Raw genomic sequence first — 20,623 nt, forward strand, 5'->3', positions numbered from 1 at the left:
ATTAATATACCAAAATGAATTAATTTATTTGCCTAAGCAAAGTAGTACATATGCAAGACATCTGTGCTTTATTGTAAGGATCAAAATGGAAAATTTGGGTATTTTAAACACTCATCTATATATACACACATAATAAGTGCATATATACATATATGCACACATATGCATACATATACAAATGTATATCTCTCTCCACATATACACGCATATGTATAAATATATATGTATATATGCAATGACCCCACAAGGTGTCATAGTGGTGATGTAGAGAGACATGTGTGTCCTGCACAGAGATGACAATCCTACTTGCCTACTTTCTGTGTAAGTAAACTTAACCTGGACTGATAACTAAAAACCCAAATGAAGTAAAAAATCTCCACCAATGCCTATGTCCTGTTTGTAGAGTTAAGCACAGCAAGAAAAAGGTGAGGATCCTATGTTCATACAATCAAATTAAGGATTATGATCAACATTTTCCAGTTAATCTTCTGGAAAAGCTGGAGCTATGTAATACTCTGGATCCTAAGCAGCCTCATAGCCACTGAGAGTTAAAATACTAAGTCAGTATTTTAAGGTAGAAATATTAAAATGGACATGTTAAGTGGCAGGTATCTGTAATATTTACCTCTATTGACCTGAAGGCAGCATTAACTCGGACCATAGCTCCTGGTTTTAAAAGATTGCTTTGATGCAGCCGCAAGCAAATCAGATCTGTTGCAGTGTTTGATGGTGCACAGACCAAAATCCGACTGTCTGGGAGAGTAAAATGTATCTACATTAAAGAAGCCAGATATTAAAAAAAAGGTTATTTAAGAAGCAGCAATAGTGCAAACATTCCCATTTTATTTCACTGAATACAGACCCCAGAACAGTTTTGCGTATGTGATATCCATTCATTCTTTTGCAGTTCAGTAACACTCCTGCTGATAGTCATGATTAAGTAGTCTCAAACTGAGTGTACCCACAACAGAATTAATTAATGGTTATCATATTAATGTATATCTGTGTTTCATGAATACATTATGCACTACTGGAATCACAAGGCAGACACAGTTCACTGAAGTTTTAAAGACAAAAAGACTTGAAAATAAGCCATTCCAAATTCTGTTAATCCACGTGAAGATGGATTTTCCTCCTTTTATGGAGCTATAGAAAATAATTTAAAAAAGAGTATTTTGAAAACTCCTTTGGAAAAAAATACAATGGTACTTATAGAAATACTATAAAGGTTCCAACATGGAAAACACTAGAGATGACTGATTTGTATTTCACCATTACCTGTAAAATAGCTTCAATTACTGTTACTGTTTTTCCAGTTCCTGGTGGTCCAAAGAGAAGATAAGGTGTTGGGCGGCATTCACCACTCAGTATCCTTTTCACTGCCAGTTTCTGTTGCACATTCAGCACAGGATTAAAAAATTCACCATCTCTAAATGCCACAGTTTCACCAACTAGAATCAAGACAAGAATATCCCAGAACTTCACATATATATTTTTAGCATATGTAGATTAACGCAATTCTGATTCACAATATGCTTCTGGAGATTTTTGTTTTCCTCTTTTGCTAACAACCAATGAATTTCTCAAAAATTCAGTTTTCACTGAATACCAAGTAGAAAATAAGCCATTAATATTTCCAGAGTGTGCTGGCTCTTTACTGAAAGGCAAAAAAGAACCATGATTATATAACCAAACAATCCATAAAAACTCTATTCAATAATTTTAGAATCAAGTTCACTTTTTGGTCCTAGAGCAGAAAAACTTGAGAATCTTCCAGTAACTGGCACTTCGGGAACGGTACCAGTACTACATGATCAGTCCTCTGCTACAACTGCTGGGGTTTTTTTTCTTAATCCTGTCAGAATTAGTCTAGCTTACCTTTCCACACCAGAATCTTATTAACCCTTGCACAGAAGTGCATTCTAGGTAATTACTCAATAGTTCTTTCACATACTTTTGAAAAAAAAATGACATGATCATTCTCCTCTTAGGCATTTCACTACAATGGTATTTAAAGTCACACTTTCTAAAAAAAGCATAGGAATAATCTGGTATACTTGAAGAAGTTTTACTATCTTTAGCAAAGTTTTCCCAAAGATGAGAGACAGCATCCCAGTAACAAATTAAAAACTCTGAATTTGATCGAAAAGCTTTGAGTAAATGACTGGGAAATTACAAAATGTATCCTCAGATACTTGCCCCCCACACCTCCCCCAAAGTGTTCAAAAGCCAGCCAGGGTGGAACTCTGAGCAACCTGGTCTAAAGGTGCTCCTGACTGTGACAAAAAGGTTGGAACTAGATGATCTTTAAGATCTGTTTCAACCCAAACTATTCTGCAAATTAGAGATGTTTAAGTAATGCATCAAAAGCCTCCAGAGAAACTCCCTGTTAATATTTCTGGTACTGGTCTTCAAAACAGAGAGCACAAGGACCTCTTAAAGGTATCTTACTTCTGCCCTGGTTTACTGATGTAGTACTTATCATTTAAGCACAGAAAATATATCAAATTGGCTTTTTTGCAGAGTTACTCTCATCACATCTATTATGTTTACCTCCCTTGATGCCATACCTTTTGTCTGTTTGTTCTGCTTTTTATTGACCTGAAAAGAGCAAGTGAAGATAAATGCAATTATAACCTTAAGAAAACAGGCATCTATCTTTCCTAATACTTCTAAAGCTGCTAAACTTTAATTTTTTCCCATTAAATAGAATACCTACTGTTAAGACAGAAAGGTAAGAGTAGTAGAAGGTGCCAGGAATTTCCAGGTTAGGTTTAAGTATTCTAATAGTTTGGCTCTGTAAACATTAAACATTTATTACACAAATACTTTGCAGGCTCAGATGAGGATTTTGAAACCATGACTACATAACTTGTTTGCTTCACAAAAACAGTCATTCCAGACTGCTATGAAAGATACATGCATCCTTGCTGGACATGTCCCTTCAGATTGTAGCATGGGAGAAAACTGCTTGTAGGCAATGTGGTGTTGGCAAGGTTATGGACATCATGCCTCAATCATCTTAAACATACCGATTTCAAACCAGATTGACTGATTACTCCTTGTTATAAAACAAAAATTACAGGTGAAATAATTAGGGAATTAGGAGAAAATATTGAGTGTAAAGGTGGTAAACCATAGGTTCTGCAAACGCTGTACAAACTCTAGACAAACATAAAGAAATGCTGTCACATGCCCCCAAGCTGACTTGATTTAGTGTTGGTGACAGTCCTGCTTCAAAAAGGAAAGAGAATTAGGCAGCCTACAAAAGTACTTTCTAAGAAAGATTTCTACATTTTATTAGTATAAGTGGCAGTTAAGCCTGAGTAAATCTATTCAGAACAGGATGATTATCTTCTATTACAAAATTATTTCATGCCACATTGACTGGACTAACATATCTACTCAACAGTAGCTATGAAAATTAGTCTAAGGCAAATCTGACAATTCCCATCACAATCACACACTTTTTAAACAAGCACTTTACATTTAGTTAGCTTTACAGTATCAATTATCATAAAATCTCCCATCTCCAGGGAGCAAACAAAAACTTCTGTCATTAGAATGCAGCAGAATAAAACTTTGATTCTTTGATACTCCATTATGCAATTCCTTTCTGGCAATGGTTGTACAGTAAGTATCTGATGCCAATCTGAATGAAGGAACATTCTATGGAACATTTACAGAATAGATACCTTACTTTCCTTCTGTGAAGATTGTTTAATGCCATCATCAACAGCACAATACTCTGTAGTATTCTGGGTCTTGATAGCTTGTGGTGATTGTAACACAAGCCTTTCTGGAAATAACACTAAATTTAGCAGAGAAAAAGAAAGCAGAGAAAATTCAAAAGTCACACAAACACTTTGCATGTTTCACTGATCAATGTTACTGTTGATACATCAGCTTAGTCTGAGCTGCCAAAATTGGTTTATCAGAACTAAGGTAGCAAAAACAGGAAGTTCACACGTATGGTTCGAATGAACCACAGAACAGGAAATCAGTATTTTTTAATAAAATCAGAGGTAACACAAAACATGGCCACTTCACTGGCTATTACTACAGCAGTATGTATTATTCCTAGATTTCTTGTTGGCTCTAGCAGTTTGCTTCTCCTCCTCCGGCCTGTGATAGCCAACAGACAAAATTATTTTGACAAAATCTTCTCTACATTCAGCATTGTTTCCTCCTCTTAAAGACCAAACCAAAACAAAAAGCCCCTAACAACACATAGAAAACTCCTGTAAGAACAAATTACAATGCATTCTTCTTAGCATGCCCTGATGTGAAAGCAATAAAACCCACAACACTGTACAAAGAAACTCCTCTAGGCAGCTTAACATTCAAATGGAATGTACCTTTCTCACCCAGGTAGGGAGCTTGCTGAATGGCCAACTGGCATCGCCGGCTAGGAATCCTGGAACCAGAATACAGATTTGTAGATTCAAGTAAAACCTTACATTTCCATACACTATGACAGGACACTCCCATGAGTTATCTGGCACTTTTTACTGGGCATTAAAAAAAAAAAAAAAACAACAACAAAAACCAGAGTTTTATATAAAAAAACTTGTATTTTCTTAAAAAAAGGCCTATTGAGAAATATGCTGCAGAAATATAAATAGCTTTGCTATCAATAATATTAACAAATATATTCTTTAGCTTTTCAGTGATAAAAAGATGGCCTGGTGTTCAACACCTTCAAGGAAGTTCTTTACAAGGCTGTATTTACAGAGATTATGTAACTCCAAACAGGTAACAACATCCCATGAATAAAACAGAAGTATAAAAGAATGGGAGATTATATCACCAGTTATTTTTAATTTCTTGCATAGTTTTGCAGCCATATTAGTACATTTTGTTCTCAAAAAATTGCCTAAAAACCTAAGAAAAATACCCCCCAAACACCCCACCTCATTCCTCCTTGTTTTTACTGTCTACCTAGAAATTTATGAAGATAACAGCTCTTTGAACACTTGTATAGTTACTGTGTTTTAACCATGAATACAGTGACAAAAGCGTGTTGATGGGAAGAAGTGAAAAAATTGGCAAAATCTTAATTATGTCTTTCTCTGTGTCCACCAAAATAAACAGTTGATGGTAGTATTTTAAAAGTCACTTTACTAGAAGAATCATTAGATACAGCTTTCTGGAAGCTTATAAAAACACCTGCAATGAACAAATTCCACATCCATGGGTTCCAAATTGTAAGCCCGTTCAAAGTCTGCATTAACCTTAAGAGTAACATCTTCCTCATATATCTGTTACAAAGATAAAAAAAAAGGTCAGGATACTGATGAAGATTTAGTACTTGAAACATAAAGAAGCACCTCTGAAAGCACTTAAGCCCCCCACCAACTCCAAAAAGTACATCTAGATTTACCTACTATCAATATATTACATATCTAGATTGTGTTAAAAGTGTTTTCAGAGCAGGCAAAGATTATAACCTCCAAAGAACTGGTAAAACAGAGTTCTCAAAAATACAATAAAAATACAAAATCACAATTCAAAACACAGATAAAAGAAACCTATCTTCTCAGAAGTCAGGTTAAACTAATCTGTAACTCCAGACCATGGTGTTTTCAAGAGCAGAGACACTTTGCTTACCTCAGCGACATACGCAATGTACTCTATTATATGCCCTGAATACACCTGACTTTTCAGTATCACCTTGTCACCTAATTGTAAACAAAGTTAAAAGGCAAAATACTGTTACAATGAATAGTAACATTTTCATTGCAGCATGCAATTTCCTCTTCTGCATGTTTAAACTAGCAATTTTCAAGAGGCTAACCAGCAAAATTGCTGTATCTCTCAGTACTGTTTTGAAATGCCATATGTAGCATATCACACATGCGCCATATTACATTTTAAAAGGCATCTAGTATTGATGCCATCAGACAACATGTCTTGAAAACACTATCTTGAATATTATATTACTTTAAATACTGGATTCAAATCTTAGCTGCTTTCTTGCTACACTTACTACTTTTTAAGCCATTACTTCATTGCAGTTTATTTTTGCTGAAAGCCCCACTGATTACTTCAAAAGAAAAATCCTAAAGTATTGAAACATCTGTAAGAACAGACACATGCAATGCTGTTTCAGACAGCAGCCACTGTGGGTGACAGCAACATAGTGTCCTTGTGTCCCCTGTCCCTAGTCCCCTGTTTAGCAGCCTAAATGAGTAACTTTGTGCTCAAATACTGGAACGACTTCTTTAAACCAATGAATAAACAATATAGTTTGAATTGTAGTGAAAATAAAGATCAACATGCCATTTGACTTTATCACACGTTTATTTCTACCTGGAAACAGGCGAGGTCTGCCCTCTTCTATTCCTGGCACTTCCAGCACTAACAAATTCCCATTCCTTTTTAAAGTAACTCCACTCATGTAGTAATCTTTTATATCCATTTCTGCTTCAATCTCTTCCAGCCATAGAAGGGTAGAAAAGTTTGCTTTATAGTTATCTAGATTAAGACGCTGAAAAAAACCCCAATATACATTATTGTTGTACATTAAGATATAGCTAATGTTAAAGAAAACACTTAAGACAGACTGCACAGCAACTGGGTTGCCCAATAAGATACCTAAATATAGGCATCCATACACTAGCCAATATATCTCATTAATATCCAAAGCAAGATTAGTATAGTCCTTGGAGCTCAAATACAATAGCCCCTCAGCTGAAGAGGTAATCAAGTCTCTCTCTACCACAGTGGCAGTTTCACCATCTGAATTCAGGGGCAGTCTACAAACTGAGTTCTATGCTCAGTTCATGTCCAGAAAGCAAAAAATCTAAATACATGGACAGAGACAGCTGAAGGGAGTCAGTCTTCACCCTGGCTGATGATCATACAACTATGTCAAGCTGAAAGAACCTGAATTTTCTTCCTCAGAGCTTAACGAATCTTACTGCAGACGTATTCTCCAACAGTACCAAGGTCTACCTAAGGTTAGGGTTAGGGTGTGGTTAAAAAAAAGTAACCATTAATAGCAGGCCTTCAGTGTAAAATTATTATAGACATTACAGAGCTTTATCTTCTTTTTGAGAGATGATGCCAAACCCACAGCTTAATGCTGTGATCTCAAGCTTAATATTAGCTGTTTCATCAGCAGAAAATACATTTTAAAAAAGTGTCAGCCCCAGTTTGTAAGTACTTAAAACTTATTAAAAAAAAGTGAATATCAGCAATGTTCCACCAGAAATCAGCAAAGTTTTGGAGAAGGAATCATTGTAATACTCTTGTTAAGACTTTATAGCTTTTTTGGGGGTGTTTTATATGTATTCTGAAACTGCTACACTTATGGGAAGAACTTGAACAAGCTATAGTGAATTAAATTTGAAGATGCTTAAGAAAATAATTTTGAACAACCAGAAAATAATCCTCTGTTATTGCAGTAATTTAAGAGATTGTGATTTTCTATGAAATAACAACAACTTCTCTGATACCTCAAAAACCCTTTCCAGTGATGCCTAAAAAGTGAGAATATAGAGAAATCTTTGCTCAGCTTCTGTGACGTTCCCTCTGTTCCCCTCTCTTTTAAGATTTTCCCATTTATGCTTTTGTGTTTTATTTTAAGCTTGGATTCTGTAACATACTGAAACCCTAAGGGATCCAGACTGAAGTTTAAGTCTACCTGACAAGTGTTATGTCTTCTCCCCTTATAAGGACTACACATTCTTCCTAAGTTAAGGGTGCTTGAACAAAAACATTGTATCAGAAGATATTTTCCATATAAAACCTACATTTACATACCTCTGCTAGGAGGGGCTGAAAGGTTAGTATGTCTAACTGCTGTTCAACACATTTCCTTAACTCATCTGGTATGGTATAATGTGGGAGGAAGTTTGAACACCATCTTCTCTTATTTCTAAAACAAAAATGTATGGCATATCAGTTAGCTTGCTTAAGTAATGTATGCAAAAACCAGCTATATAAGCATGTACAGATTCTCCCAGTTTCACATTTTCTTTCTTGGCATTACAGAACAGATATAGCAGTATCAAACAGAGCAGTGTTATTTATGCTCTAAGTGACAGTACCTTTTGCATTTAGGGCCAGCCACTGTTGTCTTCTTTGGCTGAGAATCTGGAATAATTTTAGGCTTTCTTGGAGAATAAGGTTGTACAGGCGCTATAAGTAATTCTTCTTCATATGTTACAGTGGCTTCAATATAGCGGCCAACAGTAAAATCAGAAAAGCCAAGCAACAGGAGTTCTTTACTGTGTCCATGAGTCCTTCAAATAAACAGAAGTTATCTCCTTAAAACCAACATGTTCATGCTTCATTTTCCCCAGCCATGAGAGAGATTCACATTTCAGTTACATATGAGAATTGCTAATTTAGGGTAATTCCTCACACCCCCCACCTCAAATTCAATCCAGGTATCACAAATAATTAAAAAACCTACCCAGTCATCCACCCAACCAAAAAATCTCAACCCCACAATTTAATCAAAATCTTGGGTAAAATAAAAAATCCCTCCACTCAACATACAGGATACAGAATTAATAATTCTGTCACAAGGAACATCTTGGAACCACTGCTACTGCAAAAGAAGAGCCAAACGTGTCCATCAGAGGAACCTGAAGCAAATCCCTTCACTGCCTGCAGTAACAGCTTTGCATCACCCATGAGAAAGGCTATGCAGAACTGAACCCTAAATGTAAACAAATGAAGTGGAGAAAGCAGGAAAAATCCTCTATTCTGGAAAACATACTTTGTATGTGCAAGTGCTGCTTGGGAAGTGACAAATGGGAAAAAAAAATCAAGAGGGAAAGGTTTGTTCAGGTTGGTTTCTAAGAAACTTAAGCACTACTGCAGTACAATTCTCTAACTACCTGACACGACACTGCTACCATGTGCCTGAACCAAATGCATCCCAGAAGAATTCCAGCTTACCTTCTCTTTGGCAGGAGAACCACTTTTTAAACTTTTGCCAATTAACATTACCTGCTCAGGTTAAAACTATAGCCTAGTTTTCTCTTATATAAAAACAGACACTGAACCATCCAAATTTATGGTCTAAATTTTATAGTCTAATTTATGGTCTAAATCTATGGTCCCTTACGTGAGCAGAAAACACTTGTTAGCTTCATGCTGCAGCCTCCCATGAAGCTTTGTGTGGATTACTCTGTATTATCAGAAGCTTCTAAGACTTTGTGGATTCCAAGGCTTTTATGAATTTACAGTGAAATATAAATTGTTCTTTCTACATGTCTATCTCCAAAAAGGCAAGCCATGCTTGCAGCTCTATCTTTCAAACTAGAGCTAAATCATCCTCCTAAGAATTTTTTACCCCTTGTTTCATTATTTAAAATGATGAGAGAAGTAGTGTGAATATTATTGCAGCATTACTTAGATGAATGAAACCTTGTTTTCTTCTGTCTAACTTTTCCTTTACCATTCTAGGAATCAACAACTGTGGAACACAAAATCTACAGAGCTACAGCTGGAAGCAAGTCAAAGGTACACAAATGTAAAGCTTTTCTACATAAGGTTTCTACACCTACTTGAATGCAAGAGCTCCTACGAAGCAACTTTCCATTCTTAACAAAATTAATGAAATATTTTGCATAGCTGAGTATTTTTTTGTTTTTCAGGGGTTTCCTGAGACTTGCAAATCACATCCTCTGTGAATTACACCTTCAGTGAAGAAAGCTTTTTCTTTCCTATTTCAGCATACCCAACTTGAATTTCCCATCACAGAACAGGAAAACTTGAGATCAGGGCATGTAGCAATACAAGATACTAAAGACTAGAAAAAATGCATCAGGCATAACACAGCAATTCCCAGGAAATCTGCATCAGTCCTAGTGCTCATGGAGTAATGGATTTACAACAAAGAATATATCCATCTGCAGGCATTATCTTCACCTCACTGCATCATTTTAGAGATGCTACATACTCCCACTCACATTGCTTCATTAACTACTTCAATAAAAACTCAGAATCAAGCACTGAAATGGTAACTACTTTCAAAGTCTAACATAGGTTCCCAGTTTGCTAATAGTTTGCTAATATGTATTGGCTTACTTTACACTACACCATGTGCCTGTTTTGACTGGGATAGAGTTAATTTTCTTCATAGTAGCTAGTATGGGGCTCTGGTTTGGATCTGTGCTGAAAAAAGTGTTGATGGCATAGGGATGTTTTTACAGTGTTGAAAAGGGCTTGCACAGATTCAAGGCCTTTTCCCCTCCTCACATTCCCCCACCAGCGAGGAGTCCAGGGGTGCAAAAGCAGTTGCACAAGGACACAGCCAGGACAGCTGACACCAACTGCACCAAGGGATATTCCACATCATAGGCAATCATGCTCAGTACATAAAGCTGGGGGAAAGAAGAAGGGAGGACATTTTGAGTGATGGCATTTGTCTTCCCAAGTCAGCATCACGTGTGACAGAACCCTGCTGTCCTGGCAATGGCTGAACACCTGTCTGCCCATGGGAAGTGGTGAACAAATTCCTTGTTTTACTTTGCTTCTGTTAGTGGCTTTTGCTTTAGCTTTTACATTATCTTTATCTCAACCTATGAGTTTTCTCACTTTTCTCATTGACCCTGCTGTCCCACTGGAAGGAGGAAGGGAGCAGCTGAATGGGGATTAGTTGCCAGTTGGGGTTAAAGCACAACATGCTAAGAGGAGAACTATGCCCAGAATAAGAGAACTGTTAAGTCTATTTTAATTACTTCTTGTCATTGCAATGGTTAGAAATAATGGAGAGAAATACTTACACAGCTGTGCATATAATCACTATGAATATTCTTTCACCTGGTGGTATCACAATTTCTGGAGTAATATTGCTATGCTTAACTGGTTGCTCCACATGGTCTTTTTGCTCACTTTCTCCATTTTGCATATTTTCATCTTTCACCAAGGAATTTTTTTCCTTTGTCCTTGATAAATTTGTATCATCTTGAAAATTAATTCCTTCTGTAGTAAATGTATAACAATAAATTTTGTTATCATAATTTCTATTGCTAACATAGGCAAATCTTTTCAAGCAAACCTACCAGTCTTCTAAGGAGCTAACATTCAGCATTAAAATGTTATAATTTCACTGTACCTGGAATGATTCCATTCTCCATAATGCATGTAGTGTTCAATGACTCACACATCGTTCCTCCACTGCTGTTAAATGAATTAATTGCAGCTTTTGAGACGTTTTCTTGATTTATTGGAAAAGGTGGACTGTTCTCATATTTTTGAGGAATCTCAACACTGAATTGCTTGTCTTTCACCCATCCAGCTAATCTGCAGCTGATTAAAGACTGTGGTACACTCCCGTTATTCCTAGAAGTAATGTGATTAGTTACATAATCCTCTTGAGAAGTTTATTTCTACCTGAAGTCAAACACAATTGTCTGCAGCAGGTTAGCTCCCCTTATTTCCTAACTGCTATCAGAAAGAAACTGCAGTACTGCTTCTAACTAATGAGGACAAGAACCTCTGCTTTACGTTAATATTTCTAGGTACATCAACTACCATATAAAGCATATAAAAATACCATGTATAATATAAATCAATGGGAGCTCAAAATTCATCATTGGGTAACCAACTCTTAGGAAAGAACATGGAACAACAAATAATGGATATGCAGGTGTGTCTTCATTTAAGCCTTTATGCCCAGATGTGAAAAAGAAAACATACACAAAATACCCTAACCAACCCCCAAAAAACCCCAGCACCAAAACCCTCCTACGGATACACCAACATAGCTCTTCAGCATCCAAGTTTAAAAAAAAAAAAAAAAAAAAAAAGTTTCTGGTCTGCTTTTAATACATGAGTATGCAACAGTCCTCTTGTTCTAAGATTTGAAGATGGAAGAGTATCTGCAGTTTAAGTTAAAGTAAAAGCTTTCAATTCAATCCTCATTCCAGGAAGGATTTTACTAGGATCGTAAAGAGATACAGGACTGGGGAGTCTCAAAGCACTATTTGCAAGATAAAAGCTCAGTATCAAAAAGGCTATCCTACACATATTAAATACTGTGTGGATTTAATTCCATAGTATCTGAAGGTTACTTGAAGATCACAAACCACAAGGCTCTACTAGAAGAGGCTTCTGAATGTAAAACAGGTTAACAGATTGCAGAGTGATAGAAATAAAGAAATCTTCAAACAATCAGAAAGGCTTACTCTATCCAAACAATCATTCTTTTAGATTCCCCCTGCTTCAGGGTTCCAAAGTCAGTCATTCTTGATACTTTCAACTCTCCTTTGTCTCTCATTATTTCTTCATAAGGCTCATCCACATTATCTTCATTAGAGTCAGATTGTCTGAAAAATAATTTTAAGTTGCAGTTTTAAAACACTAATAGGCTCAGCAAATATCTTTGATTCAACACTAGTTTAAGAAACACTATACCAAGGCACAGCACAGTCACAATATTTAGAAACAAGCAGGTGAGACAGTTCATCGTTTTCTCAGTCATTTACATTTCCAAGACAATTAGATTAACTAATCTAGGCAGCAACAAGTCTTTACTCAGCTGCACAATAAATCAGCATAAAACTTTCAATGCAAGACTAAAATGATTGAAATTAACAAATCCCTGGTGAAGAGCTAAATCAAATGGTGAATGAAGTCATTATGGCTCTCCTCAGGAGCTGAACAAAGACAACAAAGAGCAGCTCCTTAGCAAGAGTCATGATTAGCACTGCAGCTAAGACATAGAATGTGTAGACTGGAAGTCTAAGTTTAAACCTATCCACTTAAAAAATTAAAAAAACAGTTGAAAACCAAAAACTACCCTTGGAAACTTTTATTACATACAACTAATGAAAAAAGCATATGAAACTGGGCACATGCTCCTTCCCGTCTGAAACACTGAGCACAGGTCTAAAGTCTTGGGCTCTTCTACCTGCAGAAACAATTTTTTACATAGTTTCTATGCTGTAATTAAGGAACAATTAATTTAGATAAAGTGGTATTGAAATAATTTAGAAATATTTTAATAATCTCACTAATATGTACACACCTTTAGTATTCCTGAGTTATCTGACATACTGAAGAAGAAAATGAATACAGTTGCTTTTCAATAGTTACATCAATTTACTAGCCAAGCCCACTAGATGTCTCCCACTGCAGCCTAAGCTGCAGTTTTTGATATAGTAGGATGTACATTAAACTTCAAAAATCAACCTTAAGGTCTACTTTTGTAATTTGGCTTTAGTAATAATCTTCCGCATAAAATCCATATTAAAAATAGGTGCAAATGAAAAAAAGTGAACAATTTGTACAGTTTTGCAAAATTATGTAAACACTTCAAGTTTCATCTAGGTACAATTTATTATATCTGTTATCTCTAAAGAAAACACCTTATACCATTCTTTGTAGATCATTTGAAGGCATATATACTGGACTTGGCTAAATTTCCTAGAGGTCTCCCCAACATGGCATTTGAAAGGTATCAGAATGTCCTTTTGCTCTCCTTTTGGACTTTCCAATCAACTATTTATTTTTGGCCTGCAGAGTTAGATTGTGCAATCCTGCCAAGACCTCAGCAGGGAAAGTGATAGACTTTACAGTTAACAGATCTATTTATTCAGGTGGTATTTGTGTGCTTCACAGGACAGATGCCTAAACTCACAAGTCAAATTTCAGATCTTTGGTGAGGTCCATTATTGACTAGTTGCCCATTTTACTTTTGTGTAGTTGATTATTTTCCTAAGTTTTACTTCTTCATACTGAAGATCATCTGCTTTTTCCAACCTCTTCTGCAGTGTCTCCAAATCCTCCTTGTATCACATATAACATTTAAAGTCCCTGCAGAACCTCACAGTTCAACACTCGCAAGCCTAATGAATCTATTATTTAGACCATGAAACTTTTCTTTTTAGGCCAGATATCTGAACAATGACTGCAACTTAAGCAAAATGGATTAAAGAAACATGTATTTTTTTATGAGTTTTGCTGCAAATTGTTTTCAAACAGTGAAGTCCCTACCAGAGGAGCACAATGAACTTGGCATTTTTCTAGTATGCATGCAGAACTCCTTCCCAGCCTAGCAATATCCCTGAGCACAGCTGCTACTAGTTTTGCTTCTCTAGTAGCACTCCATGTTCCCACCTTCTGGAAGGAGAAAAAAACCCAAACAAAGGCAAAATCACATCATGTTCTGGTTTTTCCAATGGTCTAATATACCTTCTAGTCAACTAGGGAAATATTCACAGTATTTCTTGCTTAACAGATGCAATGAAATGTAAGCTGCATAACTACACCACGTCTCTAACTGCTATAAAGAGAACAAAACAATGTTACCCATCCTGGTTGACTGGAACCAAGCAGAGAGCTCTCCAAATGTAACAGGACTGACTGCTCTCCACCACAATCGTGTTCACTAGATCGTGTCTACGAGGTAAGTAACCATCAGGAAGTCTCAGTGAATCCAAAGTGAAAAATATACTGTCATCCACTGTCCCAGTTCTTCCACAGATGCTGGAAATGTGAACCTGCAATAGTTTGCATTCACTCTTATTTGATACTATCTTTTTAAGAAAACTGACATACTAACATTGTCTATTTTTTCCCCTGAAACAGTCCTTCTAGCATTAATAAAAATGCATTCTGGAATTTCAGTTATTCACAGGAGGTAAACACAGCTCTAACCCAGAATCACTGTGCTTGTCTTCAGATTTAGAAGGGTAAAGAAAAACAAGTACTTCAAATAAGCCTTAAGTTCCACTAAAGTGCATACTACAATATGTACACTAGACTTTCTTGTGACATTATCAACATACCTAATTTATACTTCTATACTAGCAGTAATGAGAATTGTTTTTTACCTATGCTCAACATGCAAATATTCAATACATAAGGTTAAGACAAAAACAATAAACTGCAAATGTAAGATAGCATATGCATTACTGGAGCAAACAAATATGTTTAATAAAATTTAAAAAGGGACTGTGCTTGTTTGTAAGTTAAAACACTTGAATAAATTAAACATAATAAATTCCCCAGTCATGACACATCCTCATTATAACTAATAGTAAGAATTCAAATCAGCAATTTATAATAGGTATGTTAGTTACTCTTTCTGTTCAACCCAAAATGTCTATGCATTTTCAAAACACCTTATTATTTCATAAACATGAATTTAGAAAATGGATCAATTGATACATTTTAGCTTTTAAAGATGTGTTATAGAAGATCGACCAACACTTGTAACTGAAATCAATTCAAAACCTCACTTCACCCAGAGTTCCTCTTGCCAAAAACAAGGTGCAGAACATTTACCTTGTTTACTTGTTTATATCTCAAAGGCCTTACAGCAACTGCTTCACTCTTCCATGTTGTCAAGTTAATATAATATTTTGCTTGCACCCAGTCACCTTCATAAGGTTTGAAACCTATACAAAAAAGAACATTTCTCAAGATTAATAACATTTACATTACCCCCCTATAGAATTAGTCTAAATAAAATAAAAGCCAACAATTAACAATGTATTATTCAGACACACTGATTTCAAAGCTCTCTTTGTAGTCCTTTGCATTGCAGGTTATGGCAAACTACATAGATGCTAGTGGGAAAATATACCTGCTTACATGTAACTTATGGTTCAATGCAGGCCATGCTCAGTGAGAATGAACAGGCAGCTTTCTTCAGCCATGTCTGGCTGTTTCACTATGCTTAGCACATATCCTACTATAACCTATTTGGGATGACAACTGCAAGTTTATCAGAAGATATTTCTATTTCACACATATAAATAATAAGAAAGAGGAAACAAGAAGTCCCTACACACCTTCCCAGACATCTTGCATTGCGAAATATGTATTCTGATTAATATAGCCACCATCCACAGAGAGAGAGGTAATACTGCCAATTAATGTTTTTTTATTTAGTTCAGAGGCATCATATGTAGGACTGGAGTCTTCTTGTGTATTCTGGATGGTGTCTACCTATGAATACAAAAATAACTCCAACATTAAACAGCTGACACTTAGAATTAAATATATATTCCTACAATAAATATACAAAATATCAATTGCAAATGGAAGCAAACCTTCTTATTAGACAGTTACTGTAGCTGTTACTTTTTGGACACTGAAAGAGTAATTAGTAAACAGTAACTTCTCTTTCAGTGCTGTATGCTGCAGTGCTGACAACTGCTACAACTGCATGCTGATTTTTCAAATCTTTCTAACACATCCCTTGCTCTAGGTCTACTTAAGATTTTTCTCCATTTGATAGGAACACCACATCCAGCAATATGTCTGTACACAACTGGAAGTAGAAAATTACTATTTCAGAAAGCAAAAAACCTCATGTTTTCAAGTTGGTATTTATAAACACTACACGTATTTTACACTGACCTTGTCACTTTTTAGTAATTTGATTAAAAAAAATCCCTAAAGCTGCTTCTTACAGATTCTTCATATCACCACCTCACATGTAAGTTGACTGAGGTCTGATCCAATCTGAAGTATAATATCATACAAAGTTTTATGATTTATTTTCTTGAACATAATGTTTACCATTTATGACAGTAACAAATAGCCTACTTCTACTTATACTTCAGAGGTTTGCAAACACTGCAGTTGACTATATATAGCTATTTAGTTTTTAGCCAATACTGATTTATTGCATTAAAAGAGTTATTATTACATAATACTTCTTTGATAACATGAAAATTCTTTGTTAAAAAAATTAAAGAAAAAAATCTATACTTTATGTCTGACAAACATATCTTCCCATTCCCCAGGAAGATCTGAGAATATCAAACTTTCCACAAAGTGATTTTTATGGCTTCACATGGATAGAATATGAATAAACAAATTGTTCCTCAGAAGACTAGTAAATTTATAGTTCATATAAGCTACACACACAGTTACACTCTAAAGTAGACCCAAAAAAATGTTTTTAAGACATGAAAACACATTAAAGCACCCAGCATACATTTTCTTTTGATACTTCTCAATCTTTCTCTACCAATAAAACTAAAGGTCTTTCTCATACTAAGTCAAAAGGGCCTTCCTACTACCTAACATAACAGCCTGGTTTTAAAGCCTGCCACAGAACCTATAATTCCATGTAGAGTTTAAGACTGGACCTCAAATAAATTGAAATCCAGACTTTTGAGTTATGATCTTTCCAAACCACATGGCCACTAGCTCCCAACAGCAGTTGAAGCAGTACACTGAGCAGAGAGCAAGGCTGACCACACTCTTCCTTAAACCAAGTAACAAACACACTGACACCACTGAAATTTGAATTGCACCTTCCAGATTCTGCCCCAACCTGCACGCTGGCAGTGTCCAGGTTGTTGGGCTTGTACTCCTGCCTGCAATTAGAGGAGTATCTTTTAGATCACTTCAAACCCAAAGTTAAGTGGTAACATCTCAGTTATTTGGAAGGAGGTAGTACTGATATTCAATCATCATTTTGTATAGTAATTTATAATTATGCTAGTCAGGAGGCTAAATTTTCTCATCTAACTAGGAGTTTGAAAAGTGACTTAGTTTTTCACCATGCAAAACAACTACAGTTCAAATACTGTTGTCTGTTCTTAGCAAATGTTCAGAGTATCTCAAGTTTGTGCTGCTATATCAAAAGTAAGGCAATACATCACAAAGTACAGAATAGTTTAGATTTTAATTTATGTTCTTAGAACAGAGTTTGAAGAAATTTGCTTTTTCTTCCTGTTTATTGAATCAAGACTGCCTTTGGATTTTGACTTTCTATGGAGTATAGTCAGCTTTGACATGAATGTGTCTCTAAGCTTTTCACTCAGCCACAAATGACATCAGCAGGCCGAGATGCTGGCAGGATTATGGCTCACCAACAGCAGTAAAGAAAACCATCATGCTTTTGAAAAAAAGTACTTTTGAAAAAGCCATTATCTACAATATACAGCAAAACACGCCACAACTGCTAAAATATTCCAGTTGCTTTGTAGACCCATATGCAGTTTCTCAGTTAGCAGGTTTATTTATTTTGGAGCAATGACAGTATTTCAACAGTATGGTGAAAGCTGTCAGTCAGAAGGAAAACAAGGAAGAAAAAGTAAGATTTAAAAATACTCAATTTTCTGACTGTGTAACTACTATTTCACCAAACTGCATTGCTATTGCTTTTTGGACAAACAAAAGTTTTTATGCAAGAAAGTAATTTAAATTTAAAAAGGAGAAACAAACAGAAATAAGAAGACATATAAGGTTATCTTATAAGACATTAGTTTTTGATAGCACTAGAGCTGGTAATACATTAGAAACAAGATTTCCTGTTTACCTTCCTTCTATGTTTAATTTTGGACAGAATAAAACTGTCTCCCCATTAAGTCTTTCTTTGGTTTTATTTAATCAATGAAACATGATTTGCTACAAAAAACTCCCCTCAAAATTTGTGAAAAGGTATAATCAAGCTTGAAATAGGTTTGCAAATGAAGTGTTAAGCAAAAAAGGTAGCAAGACCTCCATTTTTGTAATTATCTACAACACTAAGTTACCAATTTTTACAACAAGAAGTTTTGAAATTTCTGTTCTTATTGACAAGAACATAAATTACTCTGTTGCAAAAAGCACAAACTTTGCACAAGATCAAACTGCTTTGATCTTCTTATCCATTCACATAACAATAACATAAAATTAACTGTAACTCAGAAAAGTAATACAGATCTGGAGTAGCTATGACTAAAATTGTCATATGATTATGTCAACTAAGAGCTTCTTATTCACTACATCTACAGATATATCTATATTCAGAGCATCAGTATTACACATAATTTGAAAGAAGATAGAATGAAACAATAAATTGACCAACAAAATCCCACTTTCTAGGTGAAAGGCTTACAATTTCTCGTATTTTGTAGAATCTGTGGGGCTAAAACTATAGCAACTTCCAAAACAAAGCCTCAAGGTTCTTATGGAGAAAGTGAGACTACTATTTATCTTCACCTCTTACCCTGACAGCCTTCAGGCCACCCGATGTTTTATCCTCTTCCACAGTAGCAATAACTTCTTGTCCGACAGCCAGCATCATGTTTTTTGTAACATCCTTTGTGAAGACTATCATGTCATCTATCATCCCATAATCATGGCAAAGTCTTGTCACTACTCCTTGTACCCTTTTCAATTCTTTATCATCTGCATCAAAAGGAAAAGTGTTTACATAAATCCAAACCATCTGTTTATAGAACTATGCAAAAAGTTATGAATGCTACTAAAAGGGACATCCGTTCTATCAAAAGACCAACAGGAAATAGCAATAGCTGCCAACTAATTATTTTCCCAATTAAATCTTGATATCTTATGGCAATTTATAGTTTCAACCAATTAATAAATCTAATTAAATACAAACTACATTTAAAAACCAACATGCTTTAAGCTCCACATAAAAAAAAAAATTCACAGAATATCTCACACTGAAACAGACTCGTAAGGACCACAGGGTCAACTCTCTGCTCCTCACAGGACCACCTAAAACTAAACAATATGACTCAGTGCATCATCCAGATGCCCCTTGAACTCTGACAGATCTGGTGCCTTCCCTGGGAAACCCGTTCCAGGGACTGACCACTGCCCAAGTGAGGAGCCTTTTCCCATTGTCCAATTTGAACTTCCCCTGATGCAGCTTCCTTCCAGGTCCTTGTGTCCTATCACAAGGGAGAGGTGACCTGCACCCTGACTCCTTCCAAGTTATCGACTGCGAAGAGGTCACACCTCAGCTTGCTTTTCTCCAAGCTGAACAAGCAGAGTGACTTCAGCTGCTCTTCCTAAGTCACACCCCTGAGACTTCCCCGTCTTGCTCATCCTCCACTAGACTCACGGTAATGGTTTGATGCAGTTCCTATATCGAGGCATCTGAAACTGCACACAGGACTTGAGGTGAGGCTGTCCCAGTGCAGAGCAGAGCAGGACAATCCTCTCCCTCATCCTGCCGATGATCCAACCCAGGACACGGCTGGCCCTCCTGGCACTGCTCCTACACTCCCTCCATACTCTCAGCAGCAAAAGTAACCTGTCCTACCCAGGAAACGGCAAAAAAGTGCTTCTGGGAAAATTTCCACATGCTCTGTAGTCAAACTGATGTCCTATAATCTCAATCTTCTCCTTCCGTACTTTCTTAAGAAACAGGTCTGCTCTCAGCTCCAGCCACGTGGGGGACAAGCAGGCCTCACGGCTCAGACGCTGCACCACAAACCCTCAAGCCGCCCGGAATTCTTACCAGAGTTCGCCCAACTCTCATCTTCGTCATCTGCGCGTCTCCAGAAGTAGGAGAGCGCCTTAGAAAGGACAGAGAGCATCCCGGAGCGCTTTAGCGGAGAGTCAGAAGGCCAGCAGGGCGGAGCAGAGCCGGCAGAGCCCGCAGCGCGCACGAAGCCCAGGCGGCACACCGCCCTCAGCAGCGCGCGCCGCCGCGGCCAATGGCGCCGCCCGCCCGGGTCACGGGGCAGCGCCAGCGCCGCGGGGCCGCCCGCGGGTGCGCGCAGGGGCGGCGCCGGGCCGCGCCCTCCCTCAGAGCGGCGCGGGGCGAGTGGCGGCGCGGGCGGAGCTGCCTCTGCTGCGGCTCGGATGGCGGCGCTTGGGGCACCGTGTGGGGCCGCCATGGGAGACCTTACAGGGCAAGGGTGCGCACTTCCTGCGGGTGCTGCCCGAATCGTAGTGC

At 36.9% G+C, this 20,623-nt stretch overlaps 1 protein-coding gene across 2 annotated transcripts in view; it reads right to left on the bottom strand.

The window, feature by feature from the left end:
* The window catches only part of MOV10L1 (Mov10 like RNA helicase 1), a 29,211-nt gene extending 8,886 nt beyond the window's left edge, over positions 1–20,325 (bottom strand). Inside the window, exons 1-18 of one of the 2 annotated variants that reach the window (XM_079305250.1) lie at positions 20,183–20,325; positions 18,920–19,101; positions 15,762–15,918; positions 15,253–15,365; positions 14,275–14,465; positions 12,150–12,290; positions 11,078–11,304; positions 10,746–10,944; positions 8,055–8,249; positions 7,768–7,882; positions 6,313–6,490; positions 5,611–5,681; positions 5,170–5,261; positions 4,359–4,417; positions 3,696–3,811; positions 2,571–2,601; positions 1,279–1,451; positions 626–772 (exon numbers count right to left, since the gene is read on the bottom strand). In XM_079305250.1, coding sequence (XP_079161376.1) covers positions 626–772; positions 1,279–1,451; positions 2,571–2,601; positions 3,696–3,811; positions 4,359–4,417; positions 5,170–5,261; positions 5,611–5,681; positions 6,313–6,490; positions 7,768–7,882; positions 8,055–8,249; positions 10,746–10,944; positions 11,078–11,304; positions 12,150–12,290; positions 14,275–14,465; positions 15,253–15,365; positions 15,762–15,918; positions 18,920–19,101; positions 20,183–20,261 — 2,466 coding nt within the window. In that variant the 5' untranslated portion in view covers positions 20,262–20,325. The remainder of the gene's footprint in view (positions 1–625; positions 773–1,278; positions 1,452–2,570; positions 2,602–3,695; positions 3,812–4,358; positions 4,418–5,169; positions 5,262–5,610; positions 5,682–6,312; positions 6,491–7,767; positions 7,883–8,054; positions 8,250–10,745; positions 10,945–11,077; positions 11,305–12,149; positions 12,291–14,274; positions 14,466–15,252; positions 15,366–15,761; positions 15,919–18,919; positions 19,102–20,182) is intronic. The other variant, XM_079305251.1, reaches the window with a different exon arrangement.
* Positions 20,326–20,623: the final 298 nt, after the last annotated feature.

This window comes from Erithacus rubecula (genome assembly GCF_903797595.1).
Source record: "Erithacus rubecula genome assembly, chromosome: 4".
In the NCBI taxonomy this organism is placed as follows: domain Eukaryota; kingdom Metazoa; phylum Chordata; class Aves; order Passeriformes; family Muscicapidae; genus Erithacus; species Erithacus rubecula.